General features: G+C 46.9%; 1 protein-coding gene across 7 annotated transcripts in view; it reads right to left on the bottom strand.

The window, feature by feature from the left end:
- Positions 1 to 14,682, bottom strand: part of MED12 (mediator complex subunit 12) — an 820,436-nt gene that overhangs the window by 434,058 nt on the left and 371,696 nt on the right. For all 7 annotated transcript variants that reach the window (XM_086918278.1, XM_086918283.1, XM_086918279.1 and 4 more), the window contains exon 22: positions 935 to 1,079. In XM_086918278.1, the coding sequence (XP_086774404.1) occupies positions 935 to 1,079 (145 nt within the window). The remainder of the gene's footprint in view (positions 1 to 934; positions 1,080 to 14,682) is intronic.

Raw genomic sequence — 14,682 nt, 5'->3', positions numbered from 1 at the left:
GTCGGGACTTAGTGAAATAGCCACATGGATGAACCAAAATTTGCTCAAGTTAAATGGGGGAAAAACGGAGATTCTCATCCTTGGGAACAAGCATGATCTGTGGTGCTCCAAACATTGGCCGACTGTAATGGGCCCCATTCCACCTGCATCTGCGCACGTCCGCAACCTGGGGGTGACCATAGACCAGGGGCTTACAATGCAGAAACAAGTGATGAAAGTGGTGGCCACTTGTTTTGCCATCTTGCGCTGGCTGAGGAAGCTTTTGTGGATGCTGCCTGCCGATACCCAAAGGTCGGTGGTCAACGCATTGGTGACCTCCCGGTTGGATTACGGCAATGTACTCTATCTGGGGGCTACCAAGGCGATCACCAGGCTCCTCCAAATGGCGCAATTACTTTGCAGCTGCAAAAGAAATGAACCTATTTCAGGACGCCTTAGGGAACTTCACTGGCTGAGAGTGGAGAGCCGGGCGAAGTTCAAAGCTCTAAGCTATATGTATAAAATTAAAGCAGGCACGGCTCCAAAATATTTGAAATCACTGGTTAAGACATACTCCCCAATACGCCCACTGCGGTCATCCACCCAAGAACTCTTCTGTGTGCCCAATGTCAGACTCGCAAGAATGGGCGGGAGGTCCTTCGCCTTTTTGGGCCCTAGGCTCTGGAACTCCCTCCCATTGGCCATTCGCGCCGAGAGCTGCTATGGCCGCTTCCGAAAAGCAGTTAAAACCTGGTTGTTTAACCAATAACCTACGATTCATTGGTCTGTGGCTCTTGTCTCCGTTAGCGCCGGGAAACCCTACCTGGGTAGCTGTCGCGCTTTATAAACGGAAAAAATAAATAAAAAAATAAAAATAAAGGAAGTGACACTGACAAGCACATCCTCCCACACATGCACATCACCCTAGAGATGGGTCTTTGAGTCTCAGACTTACATCCACATTGCAGAGAAGATCGTTGAATCCACAGGTGCCGTTGTTGGAGGAGCAGCACAGAGCCTTCAGCACGCCCAGCCACTCTGCACTCAGAGACTTGCAGGAGCACGTCAGCTCGGCACACAGGATGGCAATGTCATTAACCCTAGAGAGAAGAGATTATATTCATGGCACAAGAGGAGAAATCAAGGAGATTGGTCCCTTTAATGTCACATTCATAACAACCACACACAAAATAAGGATGTTTAAAAATCAAAGAACAGTGATGGCATCAATACATCATACCACTAAATACAAGCAGACATAACAATACAGCAACAACACCACACTAGTACATATAAAGAAACAAGTGTTGATGATGACAACATACACAGAATATTTTACATTCAAATAAGTAAGCAAAAGAATGTATTTTAGACTCTCTCTAAATGCCAATACATTGTTGGAGCAATGCTGCCAAATAAGTTACTTACCTTCAGTAACGCTATATCAATAAGAAAAATTAGTTAGTTATAGATTCCTTACCTTAGAATTACCCTCAGGCGTAACTGTATCCGAAAAGATTTTTCGTCAGCAGTAACCTCTGTACGTCGGAAGGTGGCGACGGTCACCTCCCCGTTCGTCTTCGGCATCTTGCTACATAGATGCCGCCCTCACGTGCTGATGTCAGTTCTGTACACAACTTTCCGCGCCAGAAAAGCAGAGCCATGCAAGACACTGACCTTTAGTGCACAAATCTAGGGCCCGGAAAGGATATCCTTAATCCTAGAAATCAGTTCACAGAACAGGGAGGATGGGTGGGGCGGTAAGGAATCTATAACAAACTAATGTTTCTTGCAGATATATCGTTGCCGAAGCAGCTCAAAGGGAGCGCATATTAAATAAGTCAGCACAAGATTCAAGTCCCACTGAGGCATAACTAATGGAATTGGAAGAAAAAGATGCGTCAAGCCTTTCAAGAAACGGATAACTACCGGGGACTTTAAAAGATAAGGCTGATCTGGCAGCCGAAGGAAAACAGAGATGGCAGAAAGATAGCCTTTGATAGTACCAGAGCAGAGCCCCGCTGGGCTAAAGACAGAAGGAGCAAAAGTACTTCAGAAAGAGGGGCAGAAAGGGGATCCACAGCCTTTGCTGGGCACCATGCCACAAATTTGTTCCAATTGCAGGCACATATCGTCTTTGTGGAAGGACACCTGTAAGAAACTGGCTCTATATATACTGCACCAAAGTGAGCTACAGTGTGTATAGAGTCCAAGAGTCCCCAGAGGTAGGCAGAGGTTAAAGTTAGATAAAACCTTACTCTCTAAAGTGGTAGCTTGGTCTAGCAGTAAGTCAATATCAGAGGACAGTGTAAAGCATTTGATGTACCCACTCAATCAGCAAATGAATTCACACATCAAAGAACTAAACTCTAGGCCAATTGTTTTTGTATAAAAAAAGATAGTGGTTTTTATTTCTGGAGCAAAGCAAGCCTGGCACAGTTAAGCATAAATATACTTTGCAGTAATAAGGAATATGCTACTTACCAGTATGCATCTGTTCTTGGCATAGAGGGCTGCAGAGTGGTACATTATGAATAGATCGCCATCTGGTGTTGGGCTCGGATGATTGCACTTTGTTTTTCTCTTGGAGAGTCTTTTGTATGTTGGTGACTCCTCCCTTGGTTGGTAGTGCGCATGGGCATCGGCTCCATCCTTAGATTGTTTTGCCATAGTAGGGTTAGATGGAGTAGTGTAGTAGAATACAGATAAGAATGCCCATGTAAGTGTATCTAAATAAGATAATGTTGGAACAGACACAGGTTTCCGGGGAGGCTGGGAGGGCATGTACCACTCTGCAGCCCTCTATGCAAAGAACAGATGCATACTGGTAAGTAGCATATTCCGTTCGAGGCATATGGGCTGCAGATGGTACATTATGAATAGACTATACAGCAGTTCTCTCCCTAGCAGTGGTCGCCCGTGTCTGTTGCAACTGTCTGAAATAAAGTTTTTAATACTGCTTGTCCCACTCTAGCTTGTTGTGTTGTGTGCACATCTACACAATAGTGTTTTGTGAAGGTGTGCGGTGTAACCCAGGTAGCTGCTTTGCATATGTCATCTAATGGAATGTTTCCCAAAAATGCCATAGATGCTCCTAGTTTACGTGTAGAGTGAGCTCTAGGAGGAACAGTTAATGTTCTCTTTGCTTTTAAGTAGCATATTTGAATGCATTTTACAATCCATCTGGCAATGCCCGCTTTAGAGATGGGATTGCCCTTGTGTGTTGGAGAAAACGCAACAAATAGCTGTTTTGTTTTTCTGAAAGTTTGTGTTCTTTCTATGTAGTACAATATGGCCCTTCTAACATCTAGTGTATGCAGGGCTCTTTCTGCTACTGTTTGTGGTTTTGGAAAGAAAACCGGTAATTCCACTGACTGATTGATGTGGAATGCTGAAATTACCTTTGGTAAGAATTTTGGGTTTGTTCTAAGAACCACCTTATTTTGGTGTAACTGCATAAATGGTTCTTGAATTGTAAAAGCCTGCAACTCACTTAGTCTTCTAAGTGACGTGATAGCTATGAGGAAGGCCACCTTCCATGTGAGGAATTGTATTTCACACCTATGCATAGGTTCAAAGGGTGGCCCCATTAGTCTGGTAAGTACTATGTTGAGATTCCAGACTGGGGAAGGTGGTCTTCTTGGTGGAATGACTCTTTTGAGTCCTTCCATGAAAGCTTTAATTGCTGGTACTTTAAACAGGGAAAGATGTTGCCTGTTTTGTAGGTACGCCGCTATAGCTGCGAGATGAACTCTTATAGAGGTGTATGCTAAGTTACATTGCTGCAAGTGTAGTAAATAGCAAATGATTTGTTTAGTGGATGCGTCCAGAGGGTTGATGTGCTTACTGTTACAGTGTATAGCAAACCTTTTCCATTTTGCTGCATAGCATGCTCTGGTGGTAGGACGTCTTGCTTGTTTAATGATTTCCATACATTCTGGTGGTAAATCTAAATATCCAAACTCTATGACCCCAGGAGCCAGATCGCTAGGTTCAGTTGTTTGGGATCTGGGTGCATTATTTCTCCATGGTTCTGTGTAAGATGCATGGGTAATAATCTTAGCTTTTGATGTGGTACTTGTGAGAGTTGTAGCAGTGTGGTGAACCACGGCTGCCTTGCCCACGTGGGTGCCACTAGTATCATTGTCATTGAGTGTTGCTGCAGCTTCCGAACCAGTAACGGAATTAGTGGTAGAGGAGGGAACGCGTAAGCAAATTTGTTTGACCAATTTATCCATAGTGCATTGCCCTGGGACCGTTGGTGTGGGTACCTGGATGCGAAGTTTTTGCATTTTGCGTTCTGATGATTGGCAAACAGATCTATCTCTGGTTGCCCCCATTTTTGGAAGAATGGCTGCAGTATTTGGTCGTGCAGCTCCCATTCGTGTACTTGTTCTGACTGTCTGCTTAGGATGTCTGCTATCTGGTTTTGAACTCCTGGTCGGTGTTTTGCTAACAGATAGATCTTTTGAGGAACGGCCCATCTCCAAATGTCCTGTGCTAGTTTGGATAGTTGGAGAGAGTGTGTCCCCCCCTGTTTTTGAATATAATACATTGCAGTCATGTTGTCTGTTCTGATCAGGACTGCCTTGCCTGTAATTTGCATTTGGAAAGCTTTTATTGCTAGAAATACTGCTAATAGTTCTAGGTAGTTGATGTGCAGTTTCTTTTGCTGCACACTCCACTTCCCCTGCACTGTGTATTTGTCCATATGCGCTCCCATTCCTGAGAGCGATGCGTCCGCTGTTATTATCACTTGTGGAATTGGCTCTAGGAACGACCGTCCCTTGGAAATGTTTTCAGTGTTCCACCACTTCAGAGAGCGATACGTCCGGTCGTTTACCAACACCAGATCTGTAATCTGACCTTGAGCCTGATTCCACTGTGTCGCTAGACACTCCTGTAGTGGACGCATTTGTAGTCTGGCATGTGGTATTAGCAGTATGCAGGAGGACATCATGCCTAATAGTTGCATAAACACTCGTGCTGGTAGTGAGTGTTGTGGTTGAAATCTTTGTATTAACCCGACCATTGTTTGTATCCTGATTGGGTTGGGGTATGCTATTGCCTCTTTTGTGTTTATTGTAGCCCCCAGGTATTGCTGGATCTGGTTTGGTTGCATGTGTGATTTTTTGTAGTTCACCGTGAACCCTAGGTGGTGCAGCAATTGAATTGTCTTCTGTGTGTTGTGAAGACATTCTTCTTTTGACTTGGCCTTTATTAGCCAGTCGTCCAAGTATGGGAAGACATGTATTTGTTGTGTGCTGCCACCACAGCTAGGCATTTTGTGAAAACTCTTGGTGCTGTTGTGACACCGAACGGAAGGACTTTGAACTGATAGTGTTGTCCTTCTAATACAAACCTTAGGTATTTTGTGTGGGCTTTGTGAATTGGGATATGAAAGTAAGCGTCTTTTAGATCAAGTGTAGAAAGAAAGTCCCCTTTCTTCAGTAAAGGGAGTACTTGTTGGAGCGTGACCATGTGGAAATGCTCCGAATTTATGTAAGCATTGAGAGGTCTGAGGTCTAATATTGGTCTTAGGGACCCGTCCTTTTTGGGGATCAGGAAGTGTAGAGAGTATACTCCTGTTCCTTGTTGATCTTTTGGGACCTTCTCTATTGCATGCTTTTGTAGAAGTGCTAGTACTTCTTCTCTTAACAATGTCAGATGATCTTGACTCATTGGACGCTGTTTGGGGGGGATGTTTGGTGGGGTAGCTGTGAGTTCCAGGCAATAACCATGTTGGATAATTTGTCTCACCCACTTGTCTGATGTGATGTTCTCCCGGACAGGTAGGAACTGTGATAGACGTCCCCCGACCGGTGTTATGTGGTCTGGGGGGAGTTCTATGAAGTCACTGTTTTGGGGTTGAGGCGTTGCGGTTCTTATTATTTCCGCGGCCTCTACCTTTGTTGTTGTTACCTCTGTAACTGCCTCTTGAATTACCTCTGGGTGATGTTGGTGTGAAAGAGGTGGATTGCTGACTTGTTCCTGTATTCTTTGAGCCCCCTCTATAGGTGGATCTACGAAAGGAACCTCTTTGTGTTGGCTGTTGCAATGCTCCCATTGATTTAGCCGTTTCTGTATCTTTTTTCATTTTTTCTAAGGTCTCATCTGTGCTTGAACCAAACAGTGTCTTTTGATCAAATGGTTTGTTCAGTAGGGCTGTTTGTACTTCCTGTTTGAATCCTGAGATTCTAAGCCATGCATGTCTCCTTAACATGACACTGGTGTTGATAGATCTTGCTGCAGTGTCTGCTGCGTCTAGGGCGCACTTAATGGAAGTATTAGTTATTATTTTACCTTCCTGTATTAACTGATCTGCCTTTTTCTGATGTTCTTTGGGGAGATGTGTGATGAGTTTTTCTAATTCATCATAATGTGCCCTATCATAACGTGCGAGTAGTGCCTGTGTATTGGCTATACGCCAGCTATTTGCCGCCTGTGATGCTACTCTTTTGCCTGATGCATCTATTAATTTTGACTCTTTATCAGGTGGAGGAGCCTCTCCTGTAGATAATGAGTTTGCTCTTTTACGAGCGTTTGAGACCACCAGCGAGTCTAGAGGTACATGCCCTTTAATAAATATTGGATCCTTTGGAGCCGCCTTATATTTTTTATCAATTCTTGGGTTTAACACCCTAGCCCTCACTGGGTCTTTGAATATTTCTTCTGTGTGACTGAGAAGACCCTTCAACATAGGAAGAGTACCTGATGTTCGTTGTGCATTAGGTAGCGTCTCTAACAGGAAATCCTCTATTTGAGGTTCTGTATGTATATCTACTTTATGATATTTTGCTGCCCTATTAATGAGCTGCACAAACCCTGTGTTATCATCAGGTGGTGAAGGCTTTGAGGGATATAACTCTGGGTCGTTGTCCTCATCTGACCCTACGTCATAATTTTCCCAAGGGTCATCCTCATCTGGGATGGTTTCGTCATCCCCTTGAGGTTCTCCCTCCCCTAGCTCACTGTCTACATCAGACTGAGGTGTAGATGGTCTTGGTGTGGAAGGTGTAGGGATATTTGGCCTAGTGTGAGGAATAGGAGAAGAGGGTGTGACTTTAGGTCGAGGAGAAGCAGGAGGAGTTATATTTATCCCCATTGTTCTCTTTTTTGAAGGAAGAGATTTATCTTCTGTCTGTTCATTCTTTCTCTTCTTCGTGACCACTTTGCCAGTTTGCGGATCGATAAACAAGATCTTTTGTTTGGTATCTGTCTGTTAATCCTGAATCGGTACCGAAGGCCCTGGTTCCGAAAGGTGCTTATGTTTTCGATCGTCCGTGTTTGGTGTTTTCGGCACCGAATGTCTACTCGATTCCGACTTCCTGGGTATCGAGTGAATCTTGGACGACGAATCATATTTATGTTTCGACATGGAATGTTTCGATACCGAGCTTTCCCTTGTATGTAGCCTCGGTGCCGAAGTCGATGTCGCCCTTTTCTCGGATCCGACATGGTGGGAGCCCGAGTGTTTTGGTTTCAGTTTCGGTTTCATTGCCGGGCCCGAGGGCGGGGCGTCGGAAACTTTTTTCTGCGGTTTGACCGGGGCCGAAGGCGGGGTCGTTACCGCACGGGGTCGGTTTTTCGGTAAGGGGACGTCGTCACTCACGGTTTGTTGCTCGATGAGTTCTTCAACCTCCGACTGGTCCCCTTCCGACCCCGACTGATCCTCTTCTTCCTCGATTTGCTCGTCTCCGAACAGCTCCGGGATCGCCTCCGACTGCATTCTGGAAACCTCGTGTCTTCGAGCTCTACGATTTCTAATCGTTAGCTTGGAGGAGAATGCTACGCAGGCTTCGCAGTCCCTGGATTCGTGTTCAGGCGATAGACAGAGGTTGCACACCTCGTGTAGGTCCTTGTGTGGGAACTTAGCACCACATGTTGGACATGTTTTGAATGGAGTCCTTTCCATGGACTCCGGGCTTGACTGCGTCGAGAAAGGCCTCCTGTTCGTCGACGTAGATCCCAGTTTTTTCTCTTCGATTTTGAATTTGCAACGCGTCGGAATGGAAATGAAACGCGTTCGATAACAATACCGTCGAATTGGAAAGGGAATACGCGCCGATAAATCACTTTTCTCTGAAGTTGATCTGGAGCGTCTCGATCCTCATCCGAACCCGATGGCGGAAAAAAACAATCTAAGGATGGAGCCGATGCCCATGCGCACTACCAACCAAGGGAGGAGTCACCAACATACAAAAGACTCTCCAAGAGAAAAACAAAGTGCAATCATCCGAGCCCAACACCAGATGGCGATCTATTCATAATGTACCATCTGCAGCCCATATGCCTCGAACATAACTGTTATGAACACAGTTCAAAATTGCAGTATAAATTGTGCTTTGTTTGATTTACAGGGGAGGAGTAGTATGCAACACTTAGCAAATACAGTAAATTGGAATGAATAGGGTTTTCAAAACATTGTAGGTAAGTTACTTTTAAGTTACTTTTTCTAACTGAGTGCTGGATGCCTAGATTCAGCACTGGGACATTTCTTGTAAACAGGTGAGTAAACGCGTTTTTGTTATTCCAGCAATTTTTAAAGTATATTTTCAGATTTCAAAACTCCACACTTAAAAACTTTTTGGAGCTGAACACTGAAATGTATGGGTTTGTACAATAAATTGCAGGTAAGTTACTTTATACGTTACTTTTCTAACTCAGTGCTGGATACCTAGATTCAGCACTGGTACATTTCATAGAAACAGGTAAATAAACACGTTTTGGTTATTTATGCGATTTTTAAAGAATATTTTTAGGTTTTACAACACCACACTTAGAAACGTTTTGGAGAAATAGCGTTGATGTTATCCTATTGAGGAAAAACAGGTTAACGGTTCTCAGGTAAGTAATCAACGGTAGGAGTTAAGTTTCTGGGGTTAGACCCAGGGGTCTCCCAGGGTCAGTGATGCACCGATGTTGCACCCCCCAGCGGCACTAGGGCGGCAGGGTGCAGAGTGTTGAGGCCCAATGTTATCCTATGGAGGATAGGGGGGTCTCTGGTTGGTGGTTGCTGGCAAGCAGGCCACGAGGCTGTCGGAGCAAATCTCCTAGGGCTTAGCTCAGGGCAAGTTGGTTCACCGTCTGAAGCACTAAAGCGGCCGGGTGCAGGGTGCTGTTTTGAGGTCGGGTGCCCTGTTGTTTCCAAATTTCTTACCCGCTCTGGTCGTGGTAGGGGGCGTCCTCTGGATTGAGGCTTTAGGCGTCGTCTGGAGGCATGAGGCAGGTCAGGGGTCGCCGTATCTCGGGTCAGGATCGCCACGAACTCCTTGTGGTGTTTTTAGGTCGAGTGAAACTCGGACCTATTGTTGTCAACCCAAAAGCTGACTTTTTACGAGCGGATTTTCGAAAGTTCACGTGAAATCACATGACCACAAGCCTCTCGTGAACGAGCTCGCATTCCATCATCAAAGGCAGCCCAGCCAGCCCAGCATCCCTCACACAGCTTCTCCCAGCCATATGGTCGGTCGAGTTGCCCACCCCCTCCCTCTCCAGCACCTGCCTTCCGTGACTCGAATTAGATCATCCGAGGCAGCGCAGCCCAGCAGACAGCCCACCCCCCTCCTTCTCCATATGGGCAGCCAACCCCCTCCCTCCCCAGCGTCTGCCTTTCACCCAAGCGGACTTCTCCTCCCCCCTTATTACATCCCTGCTGTTACGGCCGCGAGGCCGTGCTTCAAAGGATCCGCTCCCCCATCGTTCGCCAAAGTCCCGTCCCACCCTTCCTTAGATCTTTACACTTGTTAAACTTTCGAGGTGCTCCTCCCACCACTCCTCCCATGTGCTACCTTCTATATCGCATTCAGAGCCAGGGTTCCTTTCAGCGTGGGGACGGCAATAGCTTCAGCCTCGTTTCAAAAAGTATCCCGTGCGGTACCCCAGCAGGAATAAAGGTGCACGCACCTTTCCTATGGTTAGTTGCATTCACAAACATGCCTTTTTTTCTCTTCATTTATTTTGGTTTCAATAATCGCGGCACTCGCTCTTTAACTGTAAAGATCTTAAGCTAAAGCGCGGTGCCACTATTGCTCAAAAAGTAAAGAAATAGAAAAAAGTTTTAAAACAAATTCTTTACTTTTGAACCATTTGCGGCACCCGCTTTAGCTTAAGATCTTTACAGTTAAAGCGCAAGTGCGGCGATTAAAACCAAAGTAAATAAAGAGGGAAAAAAACGTGTGTCCGCCATGTTTTCTCTTTATTTACTTTGCCGCACTCATGCTTTAGATGTAAACATCTCAAGGTAAAGCACGGGTGCGCTGATTGTTTCAAAAGTAAAGAAATAGAAAAAATGGTTTTCTTTTTCTTTTCTTTTGAAGCAATCAGGCCACACGCGCTTTAGCTTAAGATGTTTACATTAAGTGGGTGAGCATGGAGTTAGTACTTTGTCTTAGCTGGTATTTTTCTTAATGTAACGTAAATAACCAGAGATGTGCCAAAGGTGATGGATAGAAGGACTGCTCGGTTATAGCTAGTTGCTAATACATAACTAAGCATAGGCAATGGATTTCTTTCACTTTATGTGCTATTGACGCAAATTATTCACAATAACCTTCATGAATGCTCAGCAACTGACGTCTCGAGCATGGTCAATCTCTCCTAGAACGCTCCTGGCTATTTCCGTTGACGCAAATTTGCAGCCCTGCAATTTTTATTAAAGATCTTCATAACACTTGTAAAAATAAAAACAGTAGCTAACATGGTTCAGCTTTTAAGACGAGTAATATTTTTGATGTATACTTTTTTTTCCATTATTTTTTCCACCATTAGTTTACATTCGCAGTGCAATCTAGTTCGGGTAGAGGGAAATGTTCTACGAACTTCATTTTCTTTTCAACCATCTATTCTATCTTCTAAGTCAGTAGAAATGAAAAGGCAGTGATGTGAAACCAATGATCGTGCATGGTTTACTCACATTTCTGCTTTGTTCTACTTCAGCACAGAAACCGGGACGAAGGGAGTGATCAGCAAAAATGTTCCCATGGTCTTTATTTTCTGTGTAGAGAGAGATATATTGGTAAAGAGCTTCTGTCTGAGTTACTGAGAAGTAAACATGGGGTTCCCTGTAGTGGAATTAGGAAGCACGTCTGCAGAATCAGTCTTAAGGCAAATTAAAAGGTGCTTTCCTTAGATCTTTCCATATACATCCATGGTGTTGAAGTTATGTTGAGACAATGTAATGACTCTGATAAAATGTCCTCATTGAGAGTTGTCTAATTTATAGCAAAAGCGATATTAAACATCAATAGTGTCATCAGGTATTGGTGTGTAGTAAAATGATTCATTTTAATCTAATCAGCAGAATACCCATACATCAAAGTTTAGCCCATAAGGTATGTCTGGGGACCAAACCAAATGGTACCTTAGTAGACAGAGCATAGCTCTTCTCCTCTCTCCATCCATATGCCTCATGGCGCTCTTATCCTCACTCACCAACCTTGTACCGCACACTATGTTCCAGCTCCTCACTCTCTGCCCTTGTGCCTCGCACTGCTCTACTCCTCCTCACTCTCCATCCGTCTGTCTCACGCTGCTCTTCCCTTTTACTCTCTCCCTCAACCTCACACTGCTCTTCTCCACCTCTCTCCTTCCTTGTGCCTCATGCTAATCTTCTCCTCCTCTCTCCATCCATCCATCTGCCTCATGCTGCTATCCTCACTCTCCTTCATTCTACCTCAGACTGGTATTCTCCTCATACAGCTCTCCTCACTCGCCTTTATCCTGCCTCATGCTACTCTCCTCCTCACTTCTCTTCCTTCTCCCTCATGCTCTTCTTCTAATCCTCACTCTCCTTCTCAATTCATCACACTGCTCTCCGCCTCCTAACTATGCTTCATACTGCTCCACAGCTAACAATTATAATTCAACACACATAATTACACTCACATCACATACATACACCTAATAACACATGGCTAAAATGCTATACCATTAGCAAAGCCAAAAGCTCAAACTTAAACAAATGTGAGACCTATTGCATTTCCAATGCTTGTTCCACTTGAGCTCGGGTCGGGTTCGGCGGGTGCAGAGTGGGCTGGATTTGCGGTCTCTGGCTGGCACCAGAAGCTGCAGTTTGTACAAGTCCGGTGTTCACAGGAGATTTAAGTCTTTGAAGTGAAGGCAGGCAGGTCCTCTAGGATTTTTGAGGTGGCTGGCTGCAAAACACACCAGGGTTTCGCAGGAGCAGGTTCGAGGAGAGACAGGCCTGTAGGGCTGGGGACAAGTCAGTGGGTGTCATCCTCTTGTTAGCTCTCTACGGCTTTTAAGTCCTTCTTCTTATCTTCTTTTTTTGTTGTTGCTGGATCAGAGGAAGCAACAACTAAATACTAAATTTAGGGGTGTTACAGGTAGGGAATGGGCAGGGACCAATAGGTCCCCTCCCTGGAGTAAGTACACCCCCTATTCTGCCACTCTCCTGGGGGAGGGAGGCAGGAGCCTGTCCCTGGTTGTTTAGGTCCCCCCATCCTCAAGATGGCGGGGGCTCAAGGTTGTGCTTCACCTCGCCTCTCCCACCTGAGGGGTGGAGTTGGCAAAGGTGAGCACACCTCCCTTCCTCACTTGTTTTTCCAGCCGGTTTTTACGCTCAAAGAGGGGGTAGAACCAGTGGGGACCGGTTGTTGAAAGCAGCAAATGGTCTGGAGAGGCTCACAAAGGTGGCATGCCTTTGAAGCTTCGCCTTCGTGAACCCTGCCCATCCTGGGGGAGGAGGCTTGGCATCTCGTCCCAGGATGAGCATTGTTTCAGGCCCCCAAGAGCGGCAAGCTCTCGACCCAGGGGTCCAGAAACATGTCTGGTGGTGACAACCTTGTCATTGCCCTCAGTCTGGACACTAGACGTTGGTCGAATGTCAGGGGGCATTTCTAAGATGCCCTCTGTCGTGCATTTTACATTAAATCCCACACTGGCATCAGTACAAGATGAATCGCCCGGAGCTCCAGATGGTTGATGTGGAGCCCGGACTCCTTGGAGACCAGAGGCCTCTGATCTCCGCCTCTCCCATTTCGCCGCCCCATCCCAGAAGGGAGGCATCCGTCACCACTGTGAATTCTGGTTGGAGAAGGGAGAGGGATCTGCCATTGGCCCAATTCTGGTTTGTGAGCCACGACTGCAGTGGTTGAGCAGTGCCCTCCGAGACGTAATCGGACCGATCCCCCTGATGCTGGACCCACTGGAACTTCAGGTCCCACTGCAGAGCCCGCATCTGCCACCTGGCATAATTGATCAGCAGGATGCAGGAGGCCATGAGGCCCAGCAGACTCAGGGTCAATCTGACCAAAACCCGGGACAAGGTCTGAAAGATCGGAATCCTAGCCCGTATGTCCCAGACTCGCGGTTTTGGGAGGAAAGACTCGAAACTGCGCTGTGTCCAGAACCTCTCCAATGAAGAGGAGCTTCTGAGAGGGAATTAGGTGCGACTTCGTCACATTGATGGAGAACCCCAGCAAATGCAGGAGGCCGGCCGTAGTCTGGAGGTAAGAGGTGACTGCCTGAGATCCCTGAACTGCGCAGATGAGCTACGACCACCGCCATCACCTTCGTGAACACCCGAGAGGCCAAAGGGGAACACGGTAAACTGGAAATGCACGTAGCCTACCGTGAACCGCAGGTAACACCGGTGGCACGGCAGGAGAGGGATGTGGAAATAAGCATCCTACCACTGGAGGGAGCTTGTGAGCCATCTCAGAACGCCAGATCGCCATTTTCACTTTCATTCACCGCAGCGAGGAGGTCACGGTGGAAGTCGTCTCTGCCGTCCTTCGTCTCTGGAATCTCAATTGCACCAGCACCGTATGCCGAAAACCGAGCCTCAGGAGCCTAAGAAACACGCAGCACGGGGAGGACGAGGTCCTGAGAATCAGCTGTCATCACATTCCCTGTCCATTTTCCCGACTGCTTTCCCGTCCACTGGCTGGCCGCTGGCTGCTGGCTGTTGGCTGTTTGCTGGCTGGCTGTCTGACAGCCTGAGGGCGGCTGGACACTGCGGCTGCCGGAGAGACGGTAACTTGATAACACGGTGGGACGGTGAGGCGGTGGGAGAGCAGGAGAGCGGGGTAAGCTTAGGTGCTGGTGGAGGGTGAGAGGAGCTGTCCGTGTACCAGTCCGTGTGCCTCTAACCTGTAACCGGTAAGCGCCGAGCAAGCACCGTGCCAGGCTCAGGATTAGGATCAGGTTCAGCCGCCACCTTGGCACAAAGACTCTTAAATACCGCAGCTGCTTCCGTGTGCTTTAGTCTGCTGAAATTTCCTTTGTGTACCGACTGCCTGCTGCCTGTTTCTCCAGGAGCCAAGGAGACAGGCTATCTCATCCCTCACGTCGGAGGCTGCTCGACAGGGGCTGGGACTGCGAGACCCAGGGTTCAGCGCGTGGAGACCTGAGCGCACCTGGAGTCTCTTCCCGCCCCTGCTCCGCCTCAGTTGGTTGTTTTGCTCATCCTGATTGGCTAAGTGCACTACTACAGCTCGCGGCCCCCGCTTCGCGGGTGCCGCTCGCAGCTGCTCCCGTGTGCTTTAGTCTGCTGAAATTTCCTTCGTGTACCGACTGCCTGCTGCCTGTTTCTCCAGGAGCCAAGGAGACAGGCTATCTCATCCCTCACGTCGGAGGCTGCTTGACAGGGGCTGGGACTGCGAGACCCAGGGTTCAGCGCGTGGAGACCTGAGCGCACCTGGAGTCTCTTCCCGCCCCTGCTCCGCCTCAGTTGGTTGT

Source organism: Lissotriton vulgaris, chromosome 4_1 (assembly GCF_964263255.1).
Source record: "Lissotriton vulgaris chromosome 4_1, aLisVul1.2, whole genome shotgun sequence".
Taxonomy (NCBI): Eukaryota; Metazoa; Chordata; class Amphibia; order Caudata; family Salamandridae; genus Lissotriton; species Lissotriton vulgaris.
Note: the sequence above shows the minus strand (reverse complement) of the source record. Positions and strands in the feature narration are given on the sequence as shown.